The 22207-nt window shown below is 38.2% G+C and overlaps 1 protein-coding gene across 3 annotated transcripts in view; it reads left to right on the top strand.

Annotated features, from left to right (window-relative positions):
- The first annotated feature begins 266 nt into the window (after positions 1 to 266).
- The window catches only part of LOC149228178 (protein PSK SIMULATOR 1-like), a 242561-nt gene continuing 220620 nt past the window's right edge, over positions 267 to 22207 (top strand). For 2 of the 3 annotated variants that reach the window (XM_089378086.1, XM_089378084.1), the window contains exons 1-3: positions 267 to 500; positions 638 to 1153; positions 3168 to 3493. In XM_089378086.1, coding sequence (XP_089234212.1) covers positions 806 to 1153; positions 3168 to 3493 — 674 coding nt within the window. In that variant the 5' untranslated portion in view covers positions 267 to 500; positions 638 to 805. Of the gene's footprint in view, positions 1154 to 3167; positions 3494 to 22207 lie in introns of all 3 variants that reach the window. The other variant, XM_089378085.1, reaches the window with a different exon arrangement.

Here is a 22207-nt window from a genome sequence, read left to right as displayed (position 1 = left end):
TAAAAAAAATGAATGTAATTTTAAACCTAATAAATTCTTTTATAAACCTATTTAAAAAAACAAAATGTAATTTTTAGTACAATAAGAAACTTCTAGAATAATTTGTGACATCATATAAATAACAAATATACATGTGTGAAGGGTCATAAAATGGACATAAAATCGATGATAATATTAATATAAAATTGAAGATAGTTGTTATTCCAAGAACCCAAAGGCGACCCCCAAAAAAAAATATTAATACATTGTCTTGTATTTCAACAATTTTATTGGAAACCTAACCCCAACGTTCCCAACCCAACGAAGCCCAAATCGAAGGCGACATAGCTGGACAGACCACCTATGACACAAATAAAAAATGAAATCGCAGGAAAAGGAGAAGACTTGTGCTGGACTCCGACAGAAGCGATGAAAAGTTGTCATCAAATCCAGGGATAAATCTCTACACCATTTTTTTTTGGGCGTAATTCTTGGATTCCTTTCTGGGTCAGACACCCACTGTAAGTCAGTCAATCTTAGACGTAGATGTCAAATTCCAGAGCTTGTTGCTGGATTTACGCTTTGGGTTCCGAGTTTTTAATCCCTGTATTCTGTAAGTGCAAAGCTTCAAATTTCTGACTGCCATGTCACTTTACAGGATCTCAGTGCCTTCCACGATCAGGGATTTTGACACTCACGGTGGGGTGGGGGCATGTGTAGATTTTAGAAAGCGATGCACAATAGACAATGGTATGATGGACTATGTTTTGGGGTAAATATAATTTATATAATAATCACTTCTCTTTGATGATGCGAATCGACAACAATGGGAGCAATTTGCTCAAGGAGATCCGCTGTTGACACCTCTGATAGCAACTCAGGTGAGAGGACTGATGGGCATGCTCATGGTTGCATACCTGTGCCATTCGCTAGATTGGGTTTCCAATTATCTCGGGCTTCTATGAGAAATATGCCTCCACTGGAAAATGTGGGGAATGCAGAAAATGAGCGACGAGAGCACATTTCACTGGCTAATAGAGAAGTTACCTGTCACAAGAACTTGCATCACAGTTATGACAGAAGTGATCAGAAGAGATTATCAAGGGTTCTCTCAGGGAAAGCCAAGATTGCAAAGTCAAAAACTCAAATCGTGGCGAAAATGGGGGCAGCCAAGGTGGGCAGCACTGTTTGTCTTTTTGGATTCTTTTATGCTTTGTAGGCTTATTGTTCTTATTTCTTCCATTGGATGCAGTGTTTGCATATTTAGTTTCTGGTATTCTTTTACCTTCCTGTATCGATCTAAAATGGCACTAAAAGTAGCATTTTGCATTGGAAGTATGTTTATTTCTACAGTTTTGCAACAGTTCCGTTCCTATGTTTGGCTTGAAATTATTGGAAGCACGACAAATCAATACACCCCGTGTTTAATAGACTGCCCCTATCTGAAAGGTCAACCCAGATATACTCATCTGAAATGAATATACTCTGGCATTTACCTACCTACTGATAGTTGTATGGTATTTCTGGTACATAGCAGTGTATCCCAGATGATAAATCATGCCGATTTAGAACTTGACAGATTTTATCCAGATAGTCGATACATTCATGCTCTCAAATAGATTATCATATGCAAGAAATACTCTATAACTTAAACCATGAAATTTCGGATATGGGACTATTGTTTTCTTATTTTTACTGAAAATTATCCATTCATTTACGTGGCTTTATTGGGCTTTTAAGAATTAGGCCGTTTCTATATTAAGAAGATAATTTGATTATATTTGGATAAGAATGGTGTTTTCACGTAGGTTAGCATAGTTAAGAAATATTCTGAAACTGAAGTTATTACGTAGAGGGGACTGATAACCAATGAAAATGCAAATGGGGCTGTAAGACACTAATAAATTAGGACAGATGGGCCGAAAGCTTCCAGTCTATCTGGGAACCTCGATTGATCTCTAAATCTTAGTGCTGGATGGCGCTTAATTAGAGTTTGACTCTTAAAGCCAATACACAACAAGATGGCCCAATTAGAGTTTGACTCTTAAAGCCAATACACAACAAGATGGCCCAATTAGAGTTTGACTCTTAAAGCCAATACACAACAAGATGGCCCGATGGTCTGTGTGTTGTTTTTTAGAAAAAGGAGGCAGGGGGACATGCCTTTGGAGTTGTAGTTGACCGGTCCTTTTGGGAATGGATTACAGATTCAGTGTGTTTTTTTTGGGCCTGCTTTCATGTAGAAGGGCAGTTTTCAGGGAAAATATATGGTTAGAATTCATGGCAGATGGCTTTGACTAGCATTCAATTTATAGGATTTTCTCTCCCATGAAGAAGGTTGTGCAGGGCAACTTTTAAGTTTTAACAAGGAGACATTGGTAGCTCGGATCACAGCTATGTTAGATGATATTGATTATGTGGAGATTTAACACAAGGTTGAGAAAGAATCACATTCTAAAAAATGATACCGTTTTAGCATGTAGATTTTCAGTTAACAATATGATGATGAGAGCTTCTGGAATACTGTGTGATTTTGTTGAGGTGTCCAATGTTTCGGGTGAACATTTCACCCGTCATCAGGGACAGTAAGCACAGAATGAATGTTGTTGGACCTACTTTAACTGTGAATAATTGTCTTGATCTACATTTTTTTTATGAGGAAGATCACAAGGAATCTCCCCACTTCCCTGGAAATTTTGGATTTTTTGGGCAGGTTAATTGTTGGCACTGATTATGGCGCCTGACCTGGCAAGGTTCTTCAAGTGAGGCCCATGGAAAAAGAGGTAGCCAGCCTGGGTAAATGACACCGAGCCGTCCTGTATTAAGCCTGCAGCACTCAAGCACTTGAAAGTTGAGCTAACCCAGTGGGCTTATTATGTTAATCTACGTACTGTCATTGGGCTTTCAATAATTTCCTTACTTCATTTGGGAGGTTATCGACTAAAAAGTTTTTTGAAACTTGAGATACTTACCAATTCGGATTGGATTAATAATAAAGAGACTTACAAGCAACCTCTGTTGGTTGGGAGAGTAATTAAAAGTTAATACTGATATTTGGGCCTATTTAGTCTAAATAGTTGTTATATATCCAGTTTCCCATATCCATTTTTCTATAATTTTTCTGTTTTCTAACATGTCACTTGAATTATTTCAATTTATGAGACTGATACATTTGAATCCTTTGGCAGTTTTCAGAAGTTGGAACCCTGTTAGGGAGGGCTGGTACAGCTGGTCTTGGGAAGGCAGTGGAGGCTTTGGATACTCTCGGGAGTAGCATGACCAACTTAAATCTTAGCAGTGGCTTTGCATCGGGTGTTACTCCTAAGGGCGTTAAAATAGCAATATTGTCATTTGAAGTTGCTAATACTGTTGTGAAGGGGGCAAATCTAACACAGTCTCTTTCTGAAGAAAATATCAGGTTCTTGAAAGAGGAGATTCTTCACTCAGAAGGTGTTCAATGCCTTGTTTCCAATGACATGAATGAGCTAATGAGAATTGTGGCTAATGACAAAAGGTGAGTACTTGCAGTGATGGAATTTAGTATATTTACTTTTGTGGGTTATTGGGAAGTGTTATCAGTTACGAAAGTGGGTGCAATGATTACATTCATAACGATGTTTTTCTAAATCTTAATCTTTTGTTATATTCTTATTTGATAAGTAGGCATGTTGGTCTAAAATGTGCCCAAAAAACTTCAAAATTGTGTAAATATCCCCATTTCTCCTCATTTTGCCATTCATTTTTCTCTTTTGCATCATAGGAAATCGTTTATTGCATTGCACTTGATTGTTTGGGCTTCTTTAAGCAACGTGATTTCTATAAGGTGTTCCACAGACCATGCTAAACCTAGAAGCTATTATTTTTTATACATAATTTTGGTGATATTTGGTAGGGAGTAGACCTCATTCCCTGCCCCCTTCCTTTAGCTGCAAGGACCTGGATATCAGATAGATTCTAAAGAGAGAATGGTTTGTATTTATAGGGCAATGTGACACTTTTTGTTGTCTCCCATCTAGCCTAACAGAATGACCACTAGGTATAATGAAGGTGATTGTGCATCTAGCTTTGAAGCCATGGTGGAACGTGGAGCCATAGAGGCTCTCTTGGAACTTCTTAGGTGTTGTCACTGTGAGCAGAATGTGACAAGACTAATTGAAGCCTTACTGAATAGTGTGAAGATACGAGACTTTAAAGTACAGAGTTAGCGATTGCTCCATTATCTTAGTATTTGCTTTACATGCAGGCTCAAACCCATCAAACTAGATTATTAGTTGCTCTTGCACTAGGGATTTTATTTCAAAATGAGAATATGTCATTGCATTGCTCCCATATATCCAAAATGGAACTACAACTAAAGCTATTGATGTAGTAGAAATAGAAAACTAGGAGTAACAGAAAACAAAGAGCCAAATGAAAGAAAACAGGTACGTTACCTGCACACCTAAGAGTGGACTGCACCTGCAAATCTGAGTAATGGAGGAACAAGCTTCCTATAAACACCAATAAATTTGAGTTGAAAAAATTATAAAAGCAAAAAAAATGAAACCCTAAAACCTAAAACTAACCTAAGCGGCCTTTATAAAACTTTTCATTATGAAATAGATTACATAAATTAATTATGTTTTCATATCCTTAAATATATATATTTTAAATTTTAGAGATGGGATCCCCGATGCCAGGGGACCCTGATGTCCTCCATGACTCTTCCTAAAATTTGGGGGGTGTTTCCGCACATCCCCTGGACGCATTTTCTTACTCCCATGTTGCCATGTCCTGGAAATTTTGTGGAAGATTGCTTATTTACATAGAGTTTAATACCTAATGCAGATGTTGTGGGACTGGTTAGGTACACAACTTGTTGCCCCCATTAAAAAAAGCTTTGCCCCCAAAGCTGAAAAATCAACAACAAAGGTCTCGAGTAACTAAAAAGATGTACTGCCATCCCAATATATTCCAAAGTATGTGGTATAGTAGCTCAAAAAAGGAAAAACATGCCTAAGAACACGGAGGATGCATCAGATTGCCCAAATTTGGTAGTAGAACCCACCTTTTGGTATCCAGACCGATTTTCAAGGAGTGTTTGCGAAGCAAAGATGGATTCACTTTAAGAATAAGTCATTTGAAGAATAGAGAGCAAGATTTAAACTTCAAACCACTTTATTCCAAAAGTAATGTGTATATTATGTCGAAATCATGAAAAGATGTTAAATTTGGCAACGAGGGCCAAATTCCACTTTGGTCTGCTCCTTTGAGGAAGATTATTTTGGCATTGAATTCCTCTTTTTGAGAGGTCCAAAATCGACCTTAAGATCACTAAATTTGGATAAGGAAAAATATTTATTCATTCAAAAGAAATTTCAGAAGGCATGACCTTATCAAGGTGGGAAAAATTGAAAATTGAAAATTTGAATTTCCCTCCTCAAGTGACCAAGTCGGCCTACCCATGAAGGATATAAATAGTCTATTCAAGGCACATCAATCATATATCATTCTTCTCTCTGAAATAGCCGCAGAAGAAGGAAGTCTCCAGCGAAGGTGATAAGGGCATGAACAACATTATCTTAGTCTTCTTGATGGCCGTATTCCACAGGCAAGTGACTGAGGTTGTTTGGGCTCTTTTGTGACTTGATCTAGGGCTTATTTATCCACCATTATAGGTCCGAATTTGGAGCAGAGGTTTCCGCACTGTTTAAGGGCTGCTTCATATTGTTTTGGACATGAACCTCATGGAAGATTCCTCCTAGAAGCAGGCCACACTTGATAGGGCCACCTTCATCCAGGTCACAAGCCTTGATCCTCAGTTCAGGAGACCGAGTAGTTACTAAAAGGAGGCCATTGTCTGTCATTCTTGAACAGTGGGTAGTTTGTTCTTGAAGCATAGAAGAAGATTAAAGGACAATGTTCCGATGGAGGGATCATATGAAAAGAGGCCGCAGTCATATCAAAGGTCTGCTTGGTGTGAACAGGTGCCATAAGCAGACTGTATTTTGCCCTAACCAGTATTCAGAATTACAGAGAAGATGTCTCGAGCCTTTGATGCATCAGAATTTCAGATTGACTGGACTTAAGGGCAATGGTTTTAGACCTTGAATTGGCAAGACAATTTTTATTGTACTCTCCCTCTCTCTGCTGAACATTTGACATTTATAATAAGAAGAATTGATAAAGGGTTTTCCCCATCTTGGGGTTTTTCCCTGGCTTGAGCCATATGCTTGTGTTCTTGTCTTGGCTTGTCTTCTGCTTTTATTGTGTATGTTCTTTCTTCAGTTTTGAGTTATGAGATAATTAATGGAAATGATATGGAAAGTTAAATGGGCTAATATGGATCTCTGTAACTGTCCTAAGCTAAGATCATGTTCAAAATTTAACAAAGGAAAAAAGGGATTTTTTTCCCAAGTGGCTACCAATGAGAGGTCATACCCTACAACATATGCAAATTTAGGTGTTCCTTCAAAAATGCTTAAAACTCCCAAGTGGCTTCCTCTTCTAGGAGGCCCCTCTATTTGATTTTGTACTCTGTGATTTGCCTTATGTGGAGGTTCTTCACATTCATGTCAATAATGTCCTTAGGTTCCAGTAGTAGCTAACCCTCTTCATCTGTGACAGAGATCTTTGTTTGGGAGACTGCCTCACTGTCCAACTTATTTTTAAACAGGAGATATGGGGATGTTGTGGGGTCTTTCCTTGTTGGGAATGCGTATGTCATATGCCAACTCATACACTTTTGCTCACACTTTACTAGAGCTATAGAACTTGGGTTAAAGCTTGTTAATACCTGATCGCCAAAGAGTTGTCTGTCTATACAGTCATAATTGGGTAGATATTATATTTCCAATCTGTATTTGTCTGAGTGGTGTTGGTAAACTCATTCTTGAAAATGTTTTACATTTCATATGGTTTGTCCATGGCCGTAGGGACTTTAACATTTTGAATGACCCAATTCTTAGGAAATGGGGGTTTATAGTTATATGATGCCTTAAAGGTGTCATTTGTCAGCAAAGTGATATGCAGTGTTATATCAATATTTTGTTAAATGTAAGAGCCTCATCCATTTATTTCACTTATTCATTGTATACATTTGAAGATACCCCTTCAAGCACTTATTAACCACCTTTGTTTATCCATTTATTTGAGGCATAGTTGCCTATGCATATTTGAATTTGGATTTAGTTTTGATATGATTTAGAAAAATTGGTACTGGAAAATTCAATTTGAAAAAAATATGGCAGAATCCATCTCACTAATACAAAAAAAGGCATGCAAATGATAGCCCATGTTAATGACGTAACACTTCAAAACTAACCTTATAGTGAAAAATTTAATGGTATACATAATTCCTAAATACATTTGAAATTAGTCTTCAAATTGACTTGTGAAGAGACTGTAATATTCCTAATGGAAATATACAATGTTAAACAAAGCAAACGTAGCAAAAACACATACAAAAATTTACAACACATTTAACAACCATAAATCTCCATGAGTTGCGCTGATCTGAGCCATTTTATTAATAAACAAGAGGGTACAATGTGGTGCTGGAAAGAGTGCACCTGGGCTTGCTCAAGGCAAGCTAGCTAAGCCCAAATGTGTTGAAGGAAATGTAACTAGGTTCGGTTTTTGTAAATGTACTTTTGATATTTGTACTTATTCAAGAAAAGAAGTATTATTTTTATAATATATGTCAATGAGTTTCTTGCTCATTGAAATAGGTCTAGCACATGTTAAGTGCTATAGGTGAGTCAAATAGTCAAAAGGAAATGTTGAAGGCCTTAAGGGCATGTTAAACCATGTATGATTATGTATTAGGGTCAAGAGAATACCTCTAGGCAAAGTCAAGTCTTCTCCTAGCAAAGACACCATCAAAAGAAGCAATGGCACCATAAAAAGCACCTATCGCAGCAAAGGAAGACAAGTCGGCCTCAAAGCAACAAGTCAGCCTAAAGGAGGGACAATCCTCTATATATAGAGGCTGTCCACTCCTCTAAAGAAAACACATTCATAATCTCTGAAATCAGTGAAGGTGGAAGGCAAGCAAAGGGTAATAAGAAGACAAATAAAGGGTCTCGAAGGCAGCGAAGAAAGGAGGAAGTAAAAACCGAAGTCTTAAAGGGCTGTTACAGTCACACGTGCGAAGAAAGGAAGCCTACCTGCTGTCAGAACAACACCACTATAACAGTCATAATTTTGTTGGTTGGGCTAGATCATTAGGCCTATAAGGTCTCTCTCTCAAGCGTGGAAGAAGGCTATACAAGCAAAGATAGAAGGAGAAGTCTATCATAATTCTTGTTTGGGTATTCCCTCACACGTGCGAAGAACTAGGGCTGCATTACTGCTGCTCTAAAGTCTGCAATATTTATGAAAGAGAAGAAGGCTCAGTTGGGAGGCAACACGATCATCTCCTTATGTTTGAAAGGCTCCATCACTAGCAAGGGAAGAAAAGATCAAGGGTCACTCTAAAGTATACAATCGAAGGTCTCTACAGTTGCCAGAAGAAGTGCCGAAGGAAGAAAGACTAAGTGCTAGAAGGAGGAAGAAGTGCTGCAAGAAGAAGTAATCTTGAAAGGACTTGACTTGTGCTTGGAGGATATTCTCGTCAAGGGTCTAAGGTTTGACATTGGTCAATAAGAAGCTTCAATAAGAGAAACTTACTAAAGGGTTTTCTTCTCAAGAGAAGAGAGGTTTTGGCCCTGGCAGAGAGCCAACATCTTGTGTTCTTGTTTTTATGTTTTTGATAGCAGTTTGATGAAGTACACACACATGCATTAATAAGCAAAGAAGAAGATTAAGCTAACAAGAAAAGTGAAAAGACTCCACAAATTGTTATCAAGTCAAGAAGAATCATACTAAACCTAATTGCCCTAGTTTCTTCAATAAAATGAACAATAAGAAATCCCTCTCAAATACGCTGTTGCTCTCTTCTGGCTCTACGTTGAAACCAATGTTATTAGAACCGAACTGGAAATGACCGGTTCGGCACTGAACCGACCTATTTCAATGAACCGACCGGTTCTGGACCAGTTTTGTGCAAAAAAAATTGGTTTGTTTGTTTGTTTTTTTTGTTTTTTTTTTTTGTTTTTATAGTTACTTGGCACACTTCTTACTCTCCCATAGGCTAGCCTAATATTCAAGCCTATGGCCCTCAGCCTAATAATCAAGCCTATGGCCCTAGTATTGCTATGCAATTCATGGTAATGTTAAATTCTTAAAGTAAAAGTGACATTTTCCTTAAATTTTCATTTTCATCCTTTTACTTAAATTTTTAACATTACCATGAAATGACTCAGGATGTTTGAGAGTGGTTCCAACCTCATTGGATTTCATATGGAGAAAGTAGAATTTTAGATTTCACTCAAAATCCAGCAAACTTAATAGTTTTTTCAGGATTTCAGGATTGGGGGGATTGCAACGTTTCCATTGGATTTTGTCATGTACGAGGGTATGGAGCTAGTATTTAATAAAGAGCACCAGACCCTTTATGTACTTTGATGATAGTGGCATTGGTTGTCGAACTCCTCTACCATGACTCTACTAAAAATGTACCCATCACTCAAACAAAATCTTGACATGACATGCTACGTTTTTTCTATCTTATTTTAATGCCTAAATGGTTATATTGATGGCGAAGACCCCAATATAGGCAATGATTTTGATGATATGTAGGCATTTGTTGTAGCATGATTTTTTTTTGATGCTAGAGGCCATCTAGAGCCTATTTGTTGATGTATTTTTGGTTTAGAGATGGATTGCACTCGATGCTATTTTGGTTATGTGCACCCTTACATGCTATGTAAATGAAAACTTTTGCATATTTGTATATAGATGGTTTGGATTCATATGGATGGACATGAAGATATATGTTTTTGGTAAACTGTTTTTTTTTGTTCCACCCAGTTTTTTATCGGTTCTTGGTCCACAAGGTTTTTTGTTTCTATTACCAGTTTGGTTCTAATAACATTGGCTAAAACTACGCAAAAAATATGTTGATGGTTGCAAAGAACTGCTGCTAGGGCCTCCTCGGATGCTCAGAAAATTACGGAAATTAATGCTGGGGTCTCCACCAATAACCCACAAAAACCCACGAAAGAAGTGGCCAAATGTTGACCTTGGAATTTTGGCCCAATTTTCCCTTAGCTCCTCTAGCTTCTGGCTGAATTGGGGCCCTTGTTTGACCCCTCAAATCTGCCTAGAAAATTCAGCCAAATTAATCGTGGTGTCTCCTCAATAAACCCAAAAAAACCTAGAAATGGTTTGTCCTAGTTTTGACCATAGTTTTAAAACTCCGACTCCGACTCCACCTCCGAAACGGTAATGACTCGGCTGGCTCGATTTCAATGACTCGGTCGTTGTAAAAAATACATTAAATATTTATTTTTTTTATAAAAAAACATAATTTTAAAGATTTTAAACATAATTTTAAAGATTTTCATTCATGTTTCCAAACACACAGCATTATAATATAGATGGAAGACAACATATGATCAAAGTAGGCTCATGAACCAATCCATTATATCAAAATGGTACCCAATGGCAATACATAGTCAACTGTCATACATGATCAAAGACTCAAAACAAAAAACACATAACCAAGGAGGCTAGAAATGGCCTCTACAACAAAAGTAAACTGTGACCAGACTCCAGTACTAATACTACAGCTACTGGTTAGTAGCTACTGCTAGAGGAGCCAAGATCATGTCGATCAATCTCTGGATCATCATCAGAGTCAGACAGGGGGCCTCGTGGCTCCTCATCATCATCATCATCTCCAACTGCATCTATAGAAGTGGTACCACTAGCAGGCTGTGCAACTGTAGCAGATGCAAGCTGAGATAGAGTAGAGATGCGGCTGCGCTTCTGTCGTGGCTGAGCAGAGGAAGCACCTACAAGGGAGTCCTTGTTGGTTGTGAGACTGAGGCTGGTGGATTGGGATCTGCATTCAACTGAACAACATGTTCAAGTTCAACTGATGTTTCGATATCTAAATCTAAATCAAGATCCTCATCAGGATCAAACTCTGCTGGACGACTCTCCACTACCCAATCTGATGTTGGATCAATGTCTTCCAACACAACGGGATCTGAATCAGGTCTTTTGTTCAGCAAATGGTTTCGTCTGAGCCGGAGGTTGTATTGGACATAAACTAGATCACCGTTTTTGATCCAAACGGTTTCTCTTCTTTGTGTTACTTGGGAGCAGGAGCGAAAACGGGAGCGGGAGTGACATTTTCAGAAGCTCCTGGTTTGGGAGCGAATCCCAGAGGAGTTCGACAACCAATGTCACTAACATCAAGGTACATAGAGGGATTGGTGCTCTTGATTAAATATGAGTTCCATACCCTAATACATGACAAAATTCAATGGAAACATTGCAATCCTTCAATCCTGAAATCTTGAAAAATTGATAAGTCTGCTGGATTTTTAATGAAATCTAAAATTCTACTTTCTCCATATGAAATCCAATGAGGCCGAAACCACTCTCAAACATCCTGAGTCATTTCATGGTAATGTTAAAAATTTAAGTAAAAGGATGAAAATGAAGATTAAGGAGAATGTCACTTTTTCTTTAAGAATTTAACATTTCCATGAAATTTGAATAGCATATCAATAGTAGAGAGCATTTGAGTGTGTTAAATAGGGTTTGGGAGGGGGAAATGGACCCCAAATAACATTTAGCTAATTCATAAAACACCTTGAAGTCCAAACCAATCAGTAAACCCCTTAAAATTTCATTAAAATAATGTTAAATCGCTGTTTTAGTGGGTTACGGGCCGCTGTTTGTGACTCGGCCGAGTCAGTACGGGAAACGACCGAGTTGGCTGAGTCAGTGATGACTCGGCCAACCGAGCCGTTTTTTGTACCGAGTCACTACGGAGGGCAATGGAACGGACCAACTCGGCCGTTTCCGTTTCGAAACGGCCGTTTTTTAAAACTATGCCCAGAACACGTTAAACAACGATTTAATATTTTTTTAATGGATTTTTAACGTGATTTCTAAATGGTTTGGACTCCAAGGTGTTATATGAATTTGCTAAATGTCATTTGGGGTCCATTCCCCCTCCCAAACCCTATTTAAAACACTCAAATGCTCTCTACTATTGATATGCTATTCAAATTTCATGGTAATGTTAAATTCTTAAAGTAAAAGTGACATTCTCCTTAATCTTCATTTTCATCCTTTTACTTAAATTTTTAACATTACCATGAAATGACTCAGGATGTTTGAGAGTGGTTTCAGCCTCATTGGATTTCATATGGAGAAAGTAGAATTTTAGATTTCATTCAAAATCCAGCAGACTTATCAGTTTTTCAGGATTTCAGGATTGGAGGATTGCAATGTTTCCATTGAATTTTGTCATGTATTAGGGTATGGAACTCGTATTTAATCAAGAGCACCAATCCCTCTATGTACCTTGATGTTAGTGACATTGGTTGTCGAACTCCTCTGGGATTCGCTCCCAAACTAGGAGCTTCTGAAAATGTCGCTCCCGCTCCCATTTTCGCTCCTGCTCCCATTTTCGCTCCTGCTCCCAAGTAACACAAAGAAGAGAAACCTTTTGGATAAAAAACGGTTAAATGATCTAGTTTATGTCCAATACAACCTCCGGGTCAGACGAAACCATTTGTTGAACAAAAGACTTGATTCAAATCCCATTGTGTTGGAAGACATTGATCCAACATCAGATTGGGTAGTGGAGAGTTGTCCAGCAGAGTTTGATCTTGATGAGGATCTTGATTTAGATTTAGATATCGAGACATCAATTGAACTTGAACATGCTGTTCAGTTGAATGCAGATCCCAATCCACCAGCCTCAGTCTCACAGCCAGCAAGGACTCCAGTTGTAGGTGCTTCCTCTGCTCAGCCACGACAGAAGTGCAGCCGCATATCTACTCTATCTCAGCTTGCATCTGCTGCAGTTGCACAACCTGCTAGTGGTACCACTTCTACAACTGCAGTTGGAGATGATGATGATGAGGAGGAGCCATGGACCCCCTGTTTGACTCTGATGATGATCCAGAGATTGATCGACATGATCTTGGCTTCTCTGGCAGTAGCTACTAGCCAGTAGCTGTAGTACTAGTATTGGAGTCTGGTCACAGTTTACTTTTGTTGTAGAGGCCATTTCTAGCCTCCTTGGTTATGTGTTTTTTGTTTTGAGTCTTTGATCATGTATGACAGTTGACTATGTATTGCCATTGGGTACCATTTTGATATAATGGATTGGTTCATGAGCCTACTTTGATCATATGTTGTCTTCCATCTATATTATAATGCTGTATGTTTGGAAACATGAATGAAAATCTCTAAAATTATGTTTAAAATCTTTAAAATTATGTTTTTTTATAAAAAAAATAAATATTTAATGTATTTTTTACAATGACCGAGTCATTGAAATCGAGCCGGCCGAGTCATTACCGTTTCGGAGTCGGAGTCGGAGTCGATCCTCGGCCGAGTCGGAGTTTTAAAACTATGGTTCTGGGCCGGCTTTTTGTGACTCGGCCGAGTCATAACGGAAACGGCCGAGTTGGCCGAGTCAGCCATGACTCGGCCGAGTCAGTGAATGACTCGGCCGAGTCATGGCTGACTCGGCCAAACGTACCGTTTCAAAGGCCGAGTCATGGCTGAGGGTATCGTCTCAGATCAACTCGGCCGTTTCGGTATCGAAACGGCCGTTTTTTAAAACAATGCCTGTACCATGTCTCAGGTCCCTGCGTGCAATCAATATATGAACTCCATACATCATGAACCAATCTGGTGCGTGCGACACAACCTTGTGCCGGTCATACCACACAGTGGGATATGTCGTCCTGCCTCCTAAAAGTGCTCCCCAATACTGTTCGGAGTCTAAACATCCGCCTGTATGTAAGGTCCACCAACTGCTATAGATGCTCCAGAGACACCTCAGAATGTCTCACCAAAAGGGGATCATGTATCACCCTGAGTGTGGCCTCAAGTGTGGTGCAAGAGCTGCCTCTGCAGGAGATCGGACCACCCCCAAGCCTGCATCCACCAACTCGCGTCCTGATCATATGCCACAACTGGAAAGCCTCTCTCCCAATGCACTGTGTCTCGTCCAACTGTCTTAGATGAACCTCATGGGTCCTATTGCTTGTGATGACATCAAAGAATGAGATCAAGCAATTGAAGGACCCACAAAGAAGAAGTTGCTGATGAATGGACAAGTCCCTAGCTAAGAGGGAGTTATAACAAGTTCCCAATTACAAAGGAACTTGGACAAGTACCTTGTCAAAGGATACTTGGGCATATCTTCCTCAATTGATAGGAGGAGATAGACACAATATTCTTGTTTTCACTTGGGAAGAAAGAATGGGGGGATTGGGTAATCATCTGGCATCCGATACTCTTTGAGGATGTGTAAGGCATCCAAGACAATGAGGATGTGTAGGGAATCCAAGACAAGAGTAGGCAACAGGACGATATTCTTTGAGGGCTGGGAACCCAAGACAATAATAGTTCTAGAAGGTCATACTCAGTGAACACCCGAGTTGGTATGTACCTTGAGAGGCAATGACTAAGGTGTTTGTAAGTCATTGGTCTCACCAACATTGTGCTTTGATCTTATGAGAGATAGAGTTGTTAGTCAAGGCCTTGCTACGGACAATGTTGGTTACTATGATGCTATAACAGATGGATTGTCAATCCGGTTTCTCTTATGTGAATTCTTCAAGATTGATAAATAGTCAAACACCTTGTAATGATCTATGAATACCTCCCTAGTTAAGAGGGAGTGTTGAAGAAAGTGTAACTAGGTTCGGTCTTCATAAATGTACATTTGATATTTGTATTTATTCATGAAAAAGATTTATTTTATTTTATTTTATTTATTTATTTTTATATTTATCAAAGAGTTTCTTGCTCATTGAAGTAGGTCAAGCACATATTTAAGTGCTTCTAGGAAGTCAAAGAGTCAATGTATTTATTGAAGACCCTTAAGGGCATGTTACACCATGTATATACTTGTATACAAGTCAAAAGAATTCTCTCCAAGCAAAGTCAAGTCCTCTCCATGCAACGACATCATCCAAGGAGCAAAAACGGTGAAGAATCTCCAAGTCGGCCTAAAGACATCAAGTCGACCTCAAGTCAGCCTAAAGGAGGGACAATCCTCTATACATAGAGGCTGTCCACTCCCTCATAATGACAAGCAAGCATTTATGAAATCAGTGAAGGCAAGAAGCCAAGAAAAGAATGAAATAGGAAGAAGATAAGGAGCCTCTGGTGCAACGAAGGAGATGGAAGTCTAAGTGAAGGTTGTAGGACTGTTTCTAGGGCAAAACACAATCACACGTGTGAGAAAAGGAGGGCTTATTGTGGTCATAACAACAACAAGACAATAGTCTCATACTCCTCATTGTTTGGGCTTGAAACTTAGGCCTATAAGGCCTCCCACTAGAGCAAAGAAGAGACTCTCGTACGAAGGAGAAAGGAACCAAATACACCACGAAACCTCCCACACGTGAGAGAATTGAGGGCTGCAGGACTGTCATATCAATTCTACACCTACACATTGAAGAAGGAGCTCGGTTAGTCAAGAAGAAGGAAGAAATCATCTTTAGTAAAGGGCCTCACTAGAGACCAAGGATAAGTGTCTCTTCTAGGGCAAGTACAACAAGGACTACCAATAAGTTGTAAGAAAAACAAAGTGCCGGAATAAGGAGAATGAAGTGCCGGAAGAAGGAGAACAAAGTGATAGGGAACGAAGTGTAGAAAGGAAGGACTGGACTTGTGCTTGGAGGACATTCTTGTCTAGGGTCTAGGGTTTGGCATTGATCAATAGAAGCTTCAATAAGAGAAACTTACAAAAGGGTTTTCCTCTCTAAGAGAGAGAAGTTTTGGCCTTGGCAGAGAGCCAACATCTTGTGTTTTGGTAGCAGTTTGATGAAGTAAACACACACTTATAATAAGAAGAAGATCAAGCTAACAAAGATAATTTGTAAAAGTGCTTCACAAATTGTTATCAAGTCTAGAAGAATCCTACTTTACGTAACTGCCCTTGATTCTTCAACACCTTTGACAAAGTAGGAAACACTTTTACAGGACTTGGTCTAGTTAGATATTTGAAGGTGATCTTGATTTGAAGTCTTGCTATGCATATAATAATTATGGTCCACTATAATGCATATATAGTCATTGTCTCAAATGAGTGGTTGTTTTCACTTGAATTTAAGATGGTTTTTCCAGGTCTAAAGCAATAGAGGCCTTGAGAGCACATTCATTCTATGCTTATTCTATATGATGCCTAGGTCGTACTACACTTCAGGAGAGCAGTGATGACCTTGTAGATGCATCGTTGTCCTTTCACAACATAATGTTGGGCACTTTGATGATCCTGCCAATTGATCGACACCTCAAAGCAGCATCATATGCTGAAACACTAAGCTCACTTTTCTTAGCATTGGAGATTATTGATGATGTACCCAGCAGACCCAACATGCCCCTAGGCTAGCCTTGACATTGTTTGATAGGCATGGCTTGATCCAGAGTCCAGATGATGATGATCATCCCTAAGATGATTAGCGAGGGCTTATACCACCTCATGGAGCCCCAACGTTGGAGAGAGATGCACCACATTGTCTTGATGGCACCCATGGTGATAACACAGCCCCCCAGAGTTGGCTTTTGGGCACATGGTGATGTTTTGAAGCTTGGTTTGTGATTTCTACCTCAACTCATGTTGTCTTATGATTGTTGGAGATGCATCTAGCCCATATTTCACACTTTTGGAGCCTTATTAGCCTAAAAGGGCATGAACTCATGCTTGGGGAGGTGTTTTGGCTCACACTTGTGGGCAATTAGTGGCTTATTTTTGTTTATTGAGTGATTGGGTTGTCTTGTAACCCACTTCATGTCTACTCAAAATCAAAATTGTTATAAGGCTTTTAGATGGATTAATGGATGTGATAAACCTCATATAAATGGAGGATCACTCCATTCTTATTTTTCATCACTTGTGGATTTCAACCTCCTTTAGAGAGCTTGACTTAGCCTTGTTGTAACTCACTACTTGTGGAGTTGTGATCTTTTTGGAGCTATTGCTATTGGAGACTAATTTGTGTTTTGGAGATGTACTTTTGGGTTTGAAAGAAGACAATTTTTTGGAAAAATTGTTAGTGTTATTGCAAATTTTTAATGTTTTTTCTTGTAATGAATGTATAACGGTTTTCTTGTTTCATGTCTAAATACATATCTTTATTGGAAAATCTTGCTTGATCATTGCATGCTAAGTTTTATTTTCTTTGAATGCCATCGAGGACCTCCTAGAGAGCTTTCCTCTACTTAATTTCTCCCCTCATAAAAAGATAGCTAGGGTTTGCGAGTAAAAACTAGGGTTTCCTCCTTACTCCAAGCATAGATTTGATTTCTCTTAAATTTGGCCCTAAAGACTCCATCACCCAAGTAGGGAAAGGCACTGGGAATCCTTGCTTAAAACTTTATCTTTTTCCTTTGTATCTATTCTTCTAAACCCTTTAAGACAAGCTGCCAGGGCTAGGGCATAGGGCATAGGGCCAAATTCAACCAGGGCTCTTTATAGATGAGCGTTGAGGCTTTTCTAGCTTGAATTGACTTTGGATGCATCTTTGCATTGAAAACCTATCATTTTTCATGGTCGAATTCGCCCTAATAGGGCTAACATCATCAACCTTAGGTAATCTGTGCCCTAACAAAACCCCAACTTTAAGGCTTCAAATTGGGGCTTAAATTGAAACTTTGCCCTCTACTTCTATTGATTTCATCATTAGCAAGCCTTTTCTTTGTGCTTGTATGCCTAAATACTCCTTTGTTGAGGTACATTTTAAAACCCTAGGTGTTAAGTACTTTTCTAAGGCTTTGTATATGGTACACTGTTCGTACACATAGATGATTGTGCCTTTGTCCATTCAAGAAGTACTTTGCTTAGCCTTTGATTCATTTCACCTTGAGCTAATTGACTTAGAATATCCTTTAGGTGAGAACTAGGAAGCCTCCCGTGTGGTAAAATTCCACTAAAGAGTGGGAGGAGGATTCCTGAGGTGCTAGTGGCAATCCACCTTATTGTTGCTTTTAGGTCTAGCCTTTGCCTTGTGAGGTATCTCACAAGGCCTGCTAGATTTTGAGGCAACAAGCCTCAAATCAACTTTGAATTCGAGTGGAATTTTGATTGAATCGAATTTTTAGTAGAATTTTCATACAAGAAGATATGATTAAATTGAACTGTGACACGGTGGTTTGAGGGTGATAAGGTGTGTCCATATTGAAAGTGACCCCAACTAGTTTGAAAATTTCATGCCAAAAGTGAATTGCAAACTTGGGATTCCTATAATTAATGATCTGATAAGGGAATCCATGGAGCGTATAGATATGCCTAAAGAATAAATCAACAATTGTAGATGTTTGAAACTTAGTAGCCTATGGGATGAAACAAGCATACTTGGTTAATGACTAGTTACCATTATGATAAATACCTTTTCCCACTTTTGATTAGGGATGGTATTCAGTAGGAGAATACTAGTTCCTCTAGAATGAGTAGAAAGCCAGTCGAAAGTGAGTAGCAAGGTAGCAAGCCAATTATATCTCCTCCTTGATTTCAGAGGTATTCTTTGTAACGCTTTTGCGCCTCTAGCTTATTTGGCATCAACTTATGCTTTAATGAAGGGTTTAACCTACTGCTTATAAATATTCAAAGGCTCCCATGTGTTGTTAAGCTTCGGTAAAGGCACGACTAGCTACTGAGGCACCGACTTTTGCATAACGGTACCGTGATAAGGAACAATGTCCACCTTATTCCATTGATAAGTGTCACATTTTGCCACATTGCTCAATATTAGACTTCGTTTTCTACTAGTAAATGTTGGAGGAGACATTCATGTAAGCTTTGTAGAAACCCACAATATGACCAAGGGAGATGCATGCCCATCTTGAAGAGGCTGTTTTATAAGAGGAGACCCATGTTGTATGCCATAGACAAATGCGATTCTTGAAGAGTATGGCACCATTCTTAATAGTCCAAGATTAGCTCTTCTTGTCGTCAATAATGTCTCATTGAAGCTGAACTGTAGTAGGATCTGCTATGTGCTTTGTGAGAAGCTCCTGTACCTAAGTGCATTGGTTGATTGAGATGTAGTTAAAGGTGGTTGTTTGTAAGTATAAGGTGTCTATAACAATACTTCTTCCTCTTCTTATAGGTGATCTCAAAGTCGTAGGCTTGATGGTGGTTAATTCACTTATATTTCTCCTCTATTGAGTAACTTGTGTCAATAAGTGCTTTGGTTGAGGAAATCAATTTTAATAATGAACTTATTGCTAAGGAGGAATTGATGGCAGTTAGCCATTGTATGAAGTGTATGACCAACATTTATTTGTTTTATGTAAACATGCATTGCTCTTTGTTATTCAACTTCTTGATTTCAAAGGCAATGGGTCTATTATCTTGCAAGAGTATTGCACCAAGTCCAAACCTAGAAGAATCACAATCAATGATGAAAGGTAAGGTGAAATTGAGTGTAGTGAGCATTGGCACCTAAGCAATGTTTTCCTTCAAGCTCTCAAAAGCTTGTTGTGTCTTAGTTGGCCAATGGAGGGCTTGTGAAGCCCTATATAGGCCCTATTTTAACCCTAAAATCCCTTATTAAGACTTAGCTATTGAGTGATTACATTTCTATTGTTATGTAGGCTAGAACCCCTCATGGCCCCATTTTATTATAATTGTACCCCTTGTCTCCTATATATATATTAAGGAGACCTAGCATTAAAATGATAAAAAATTGTCTAGTACATTGTGTTCGTTGTAAAAATGGAGGTTTCCTTCTTGAAGATGACTGTAATTATTGGTTTCGTATCATTTTAAAGACGCAAGGATCATAACATTTGGTATTAGAGCTTATGATCCTAGGGCTTTGCTGCTTCAAATAGGTCATTGTGGAATTTTTGCTATGACTTTTTATAGGAGGTTTCAGATTGTGAAACTTGGAGAATATTTAGAAAAAATCTCGGGAGATATCTAGTTCAAATTTCAGATTTTGGTTTGCTATATTTTTGGAGCTAACTTCCAAGGAAGTTAGGGTTTATGAATTCTCTTGAAATTAGTCTCAAAAAGGTCACTTTGACATTTTTGCTTAACTTATTTTTTTCCCTATGAGGTTTTAGATCGTGAAACTTGGACCATGTTGAGGCAAAATCATGGTGAACCTCTAGTTCAAATGTCAGATTTTGCTTTGCAATAATTTTAGATATATGCGCTAAGGAAATCTAGGTTCTTGAATTCCCTCGAAATCAGTTTCTAACAAGTTAGTTTCAAATTTTCGCAATAACTTTTCTTCTGCGATGTTTCAGATAGTGGATGTTGTACCATACTAAGGAGAAATCTTCGAGAACATTTGGTTCGATTTTCAAAGTTTGGTTCGCTATACTTTTGGAGGTATACCCTATGGAAGTTAGGGTTTGTGAATAGTCCTGAAATGAATTTTAAATAGGTCAACTTGGTGTTTTTGCTATATCTTCTTGTTTGTGACTTTTCAGACTGTGAAATATTCATGGATTTCAGGAGACATACAAAAGTACCTTAGGTACAAGTTTCATAATTATATTTAAAGAATTGGACATGTATCACGCTATACATGTTTGCTCATGGGAAGAGGCCAAAAATAAATAATTTTTGGGAAAGCTACCATAACTTCCACTTGACACATCAAATTCAATTCACATTCGTGAAATTGTAGAAAAGACATATCAAAGTATCACACAACAAATTTTTAGATCTAGAGAGGCTCAAATCTCAGAGATATATCAATAAAACTCCAACCATTATGATATTCTTCAAATTAAGGCATGTAACTTACTAGTGACCTCACTGTTGATTAAAAGATCCCTATTTTTGGTGATTGAAAGTTGTGATAAAGAGGAGTGCTATTATTATTTTCCAACATGCTTCCAAAGAAAATCTCTACAATTAAATCCACTGAAGGGCCATCCTTGACACATGAAGAAAGTAAAGACTTAGAATTTAGGTTATCTCAATTAGAGAAGAAAGTTAATGAAATGGATAGTAGTATGTTGAAAAAGGTGGATTTATTAGGTTTTCAAGAAAAAACTTAAAAGAGAAATGGAAAAGAAGATGAATGAAAATAAGGAAGGAATAGAAAAGAAGATGAATGAAAATAAGGAATGAATAGAAAAGAAGATGAATGAAAATAAGGAAGAAATACAAAAATCCATGATTGCCATGGAAAATATTCTCTTAGAGAGGCTTCCTAAAAGGGATGTGGAGATCCAAGGAAATCATGAACATAAGGAGAAACATGTTGTTGAGAATCAATCTCATATGGGGAGTATGCTATCACAATTGGAGAGCACAAATATTGAATCACAAAACCATAATCATGAATTTCAATCAAAGATCCACATCATCAGGGCTTCAAGTTAGCACCAAGGAACTACTACATTTTAAAGATTGATATGAGGAAGTTTGATGGTAATGATCCTATAACATGGATATTTTAGATGGAGCAATACTTTGATCTACACCAAGTGGCATCTTTACAAAAGGTAAATATTACATCCATGTTTTTTGAACAAGACCAATAGGTATGGTGTTAATGAATTTGTGAAAGGAACAAATATTTTGTTATATCTTAGTCCATTTTTACAGAGGAATTGATAACACATTATGGGGATATTAAGAGCAATACTTTCTTCATTCAATTGGTAAATATTCGACAAAAAGTCTAGTTACAGAGCACAATCAACAATTCCAAAAGTCGAGTCTCAAAGTAAGGACTATTTCAGAGGATAATTTATTAGACCTATTTATGGGAACTTTAAAGGAAAACATCCAACATGAGGTGCATCTCTTTGAACCTAAATCTCTAGAGCATGCTTTTAGTTCAGCAAGGAAAGTCAAAAGTAAAAATATGGCCACTAAAAATCGGACACTAATAACCATAGCGAAGATCATGCTCCCTCTCCTAATTGGACAAGGTTGACTCCTCAACAAATGGATGAAAGAAGAGCAAAGGGATTGTGTTTCAACTGTGACAACAAGTACAATAAGGGGCATAAATGTAGTGAGAAGAAATTATTCTACATAGACTCTGAAGAGGAAGAAGATCAAGAATTTGAACAATCACAAGATCTAGAGCTAAAAGGGACTACAACAATATTTTGTCATGCATTGGTTGGCATCAATTCTTCACAAGCCCTCAAGATAGAAGGACATGTCAAAAGGAAAAAGGCAACA

Source organism: Pinus tabuliformis, chromosome J (assembly GCF_031772625.1).
Source record: "Pinus tabuliformis cultivar Carrire ecotype Pingquan chromosome J, CPIR1, whole genome shotgun sequence".
Taxonomy (NCBI): Eukaryota; Viridiplantae; Streptophyta; class Pinopsida; order Pinales; family Pinaceae; genus Pinus; species Pinus tabuliformis.
This window is presented reverse-complemented; position numbering and strand designations above follow the sequence as displayed.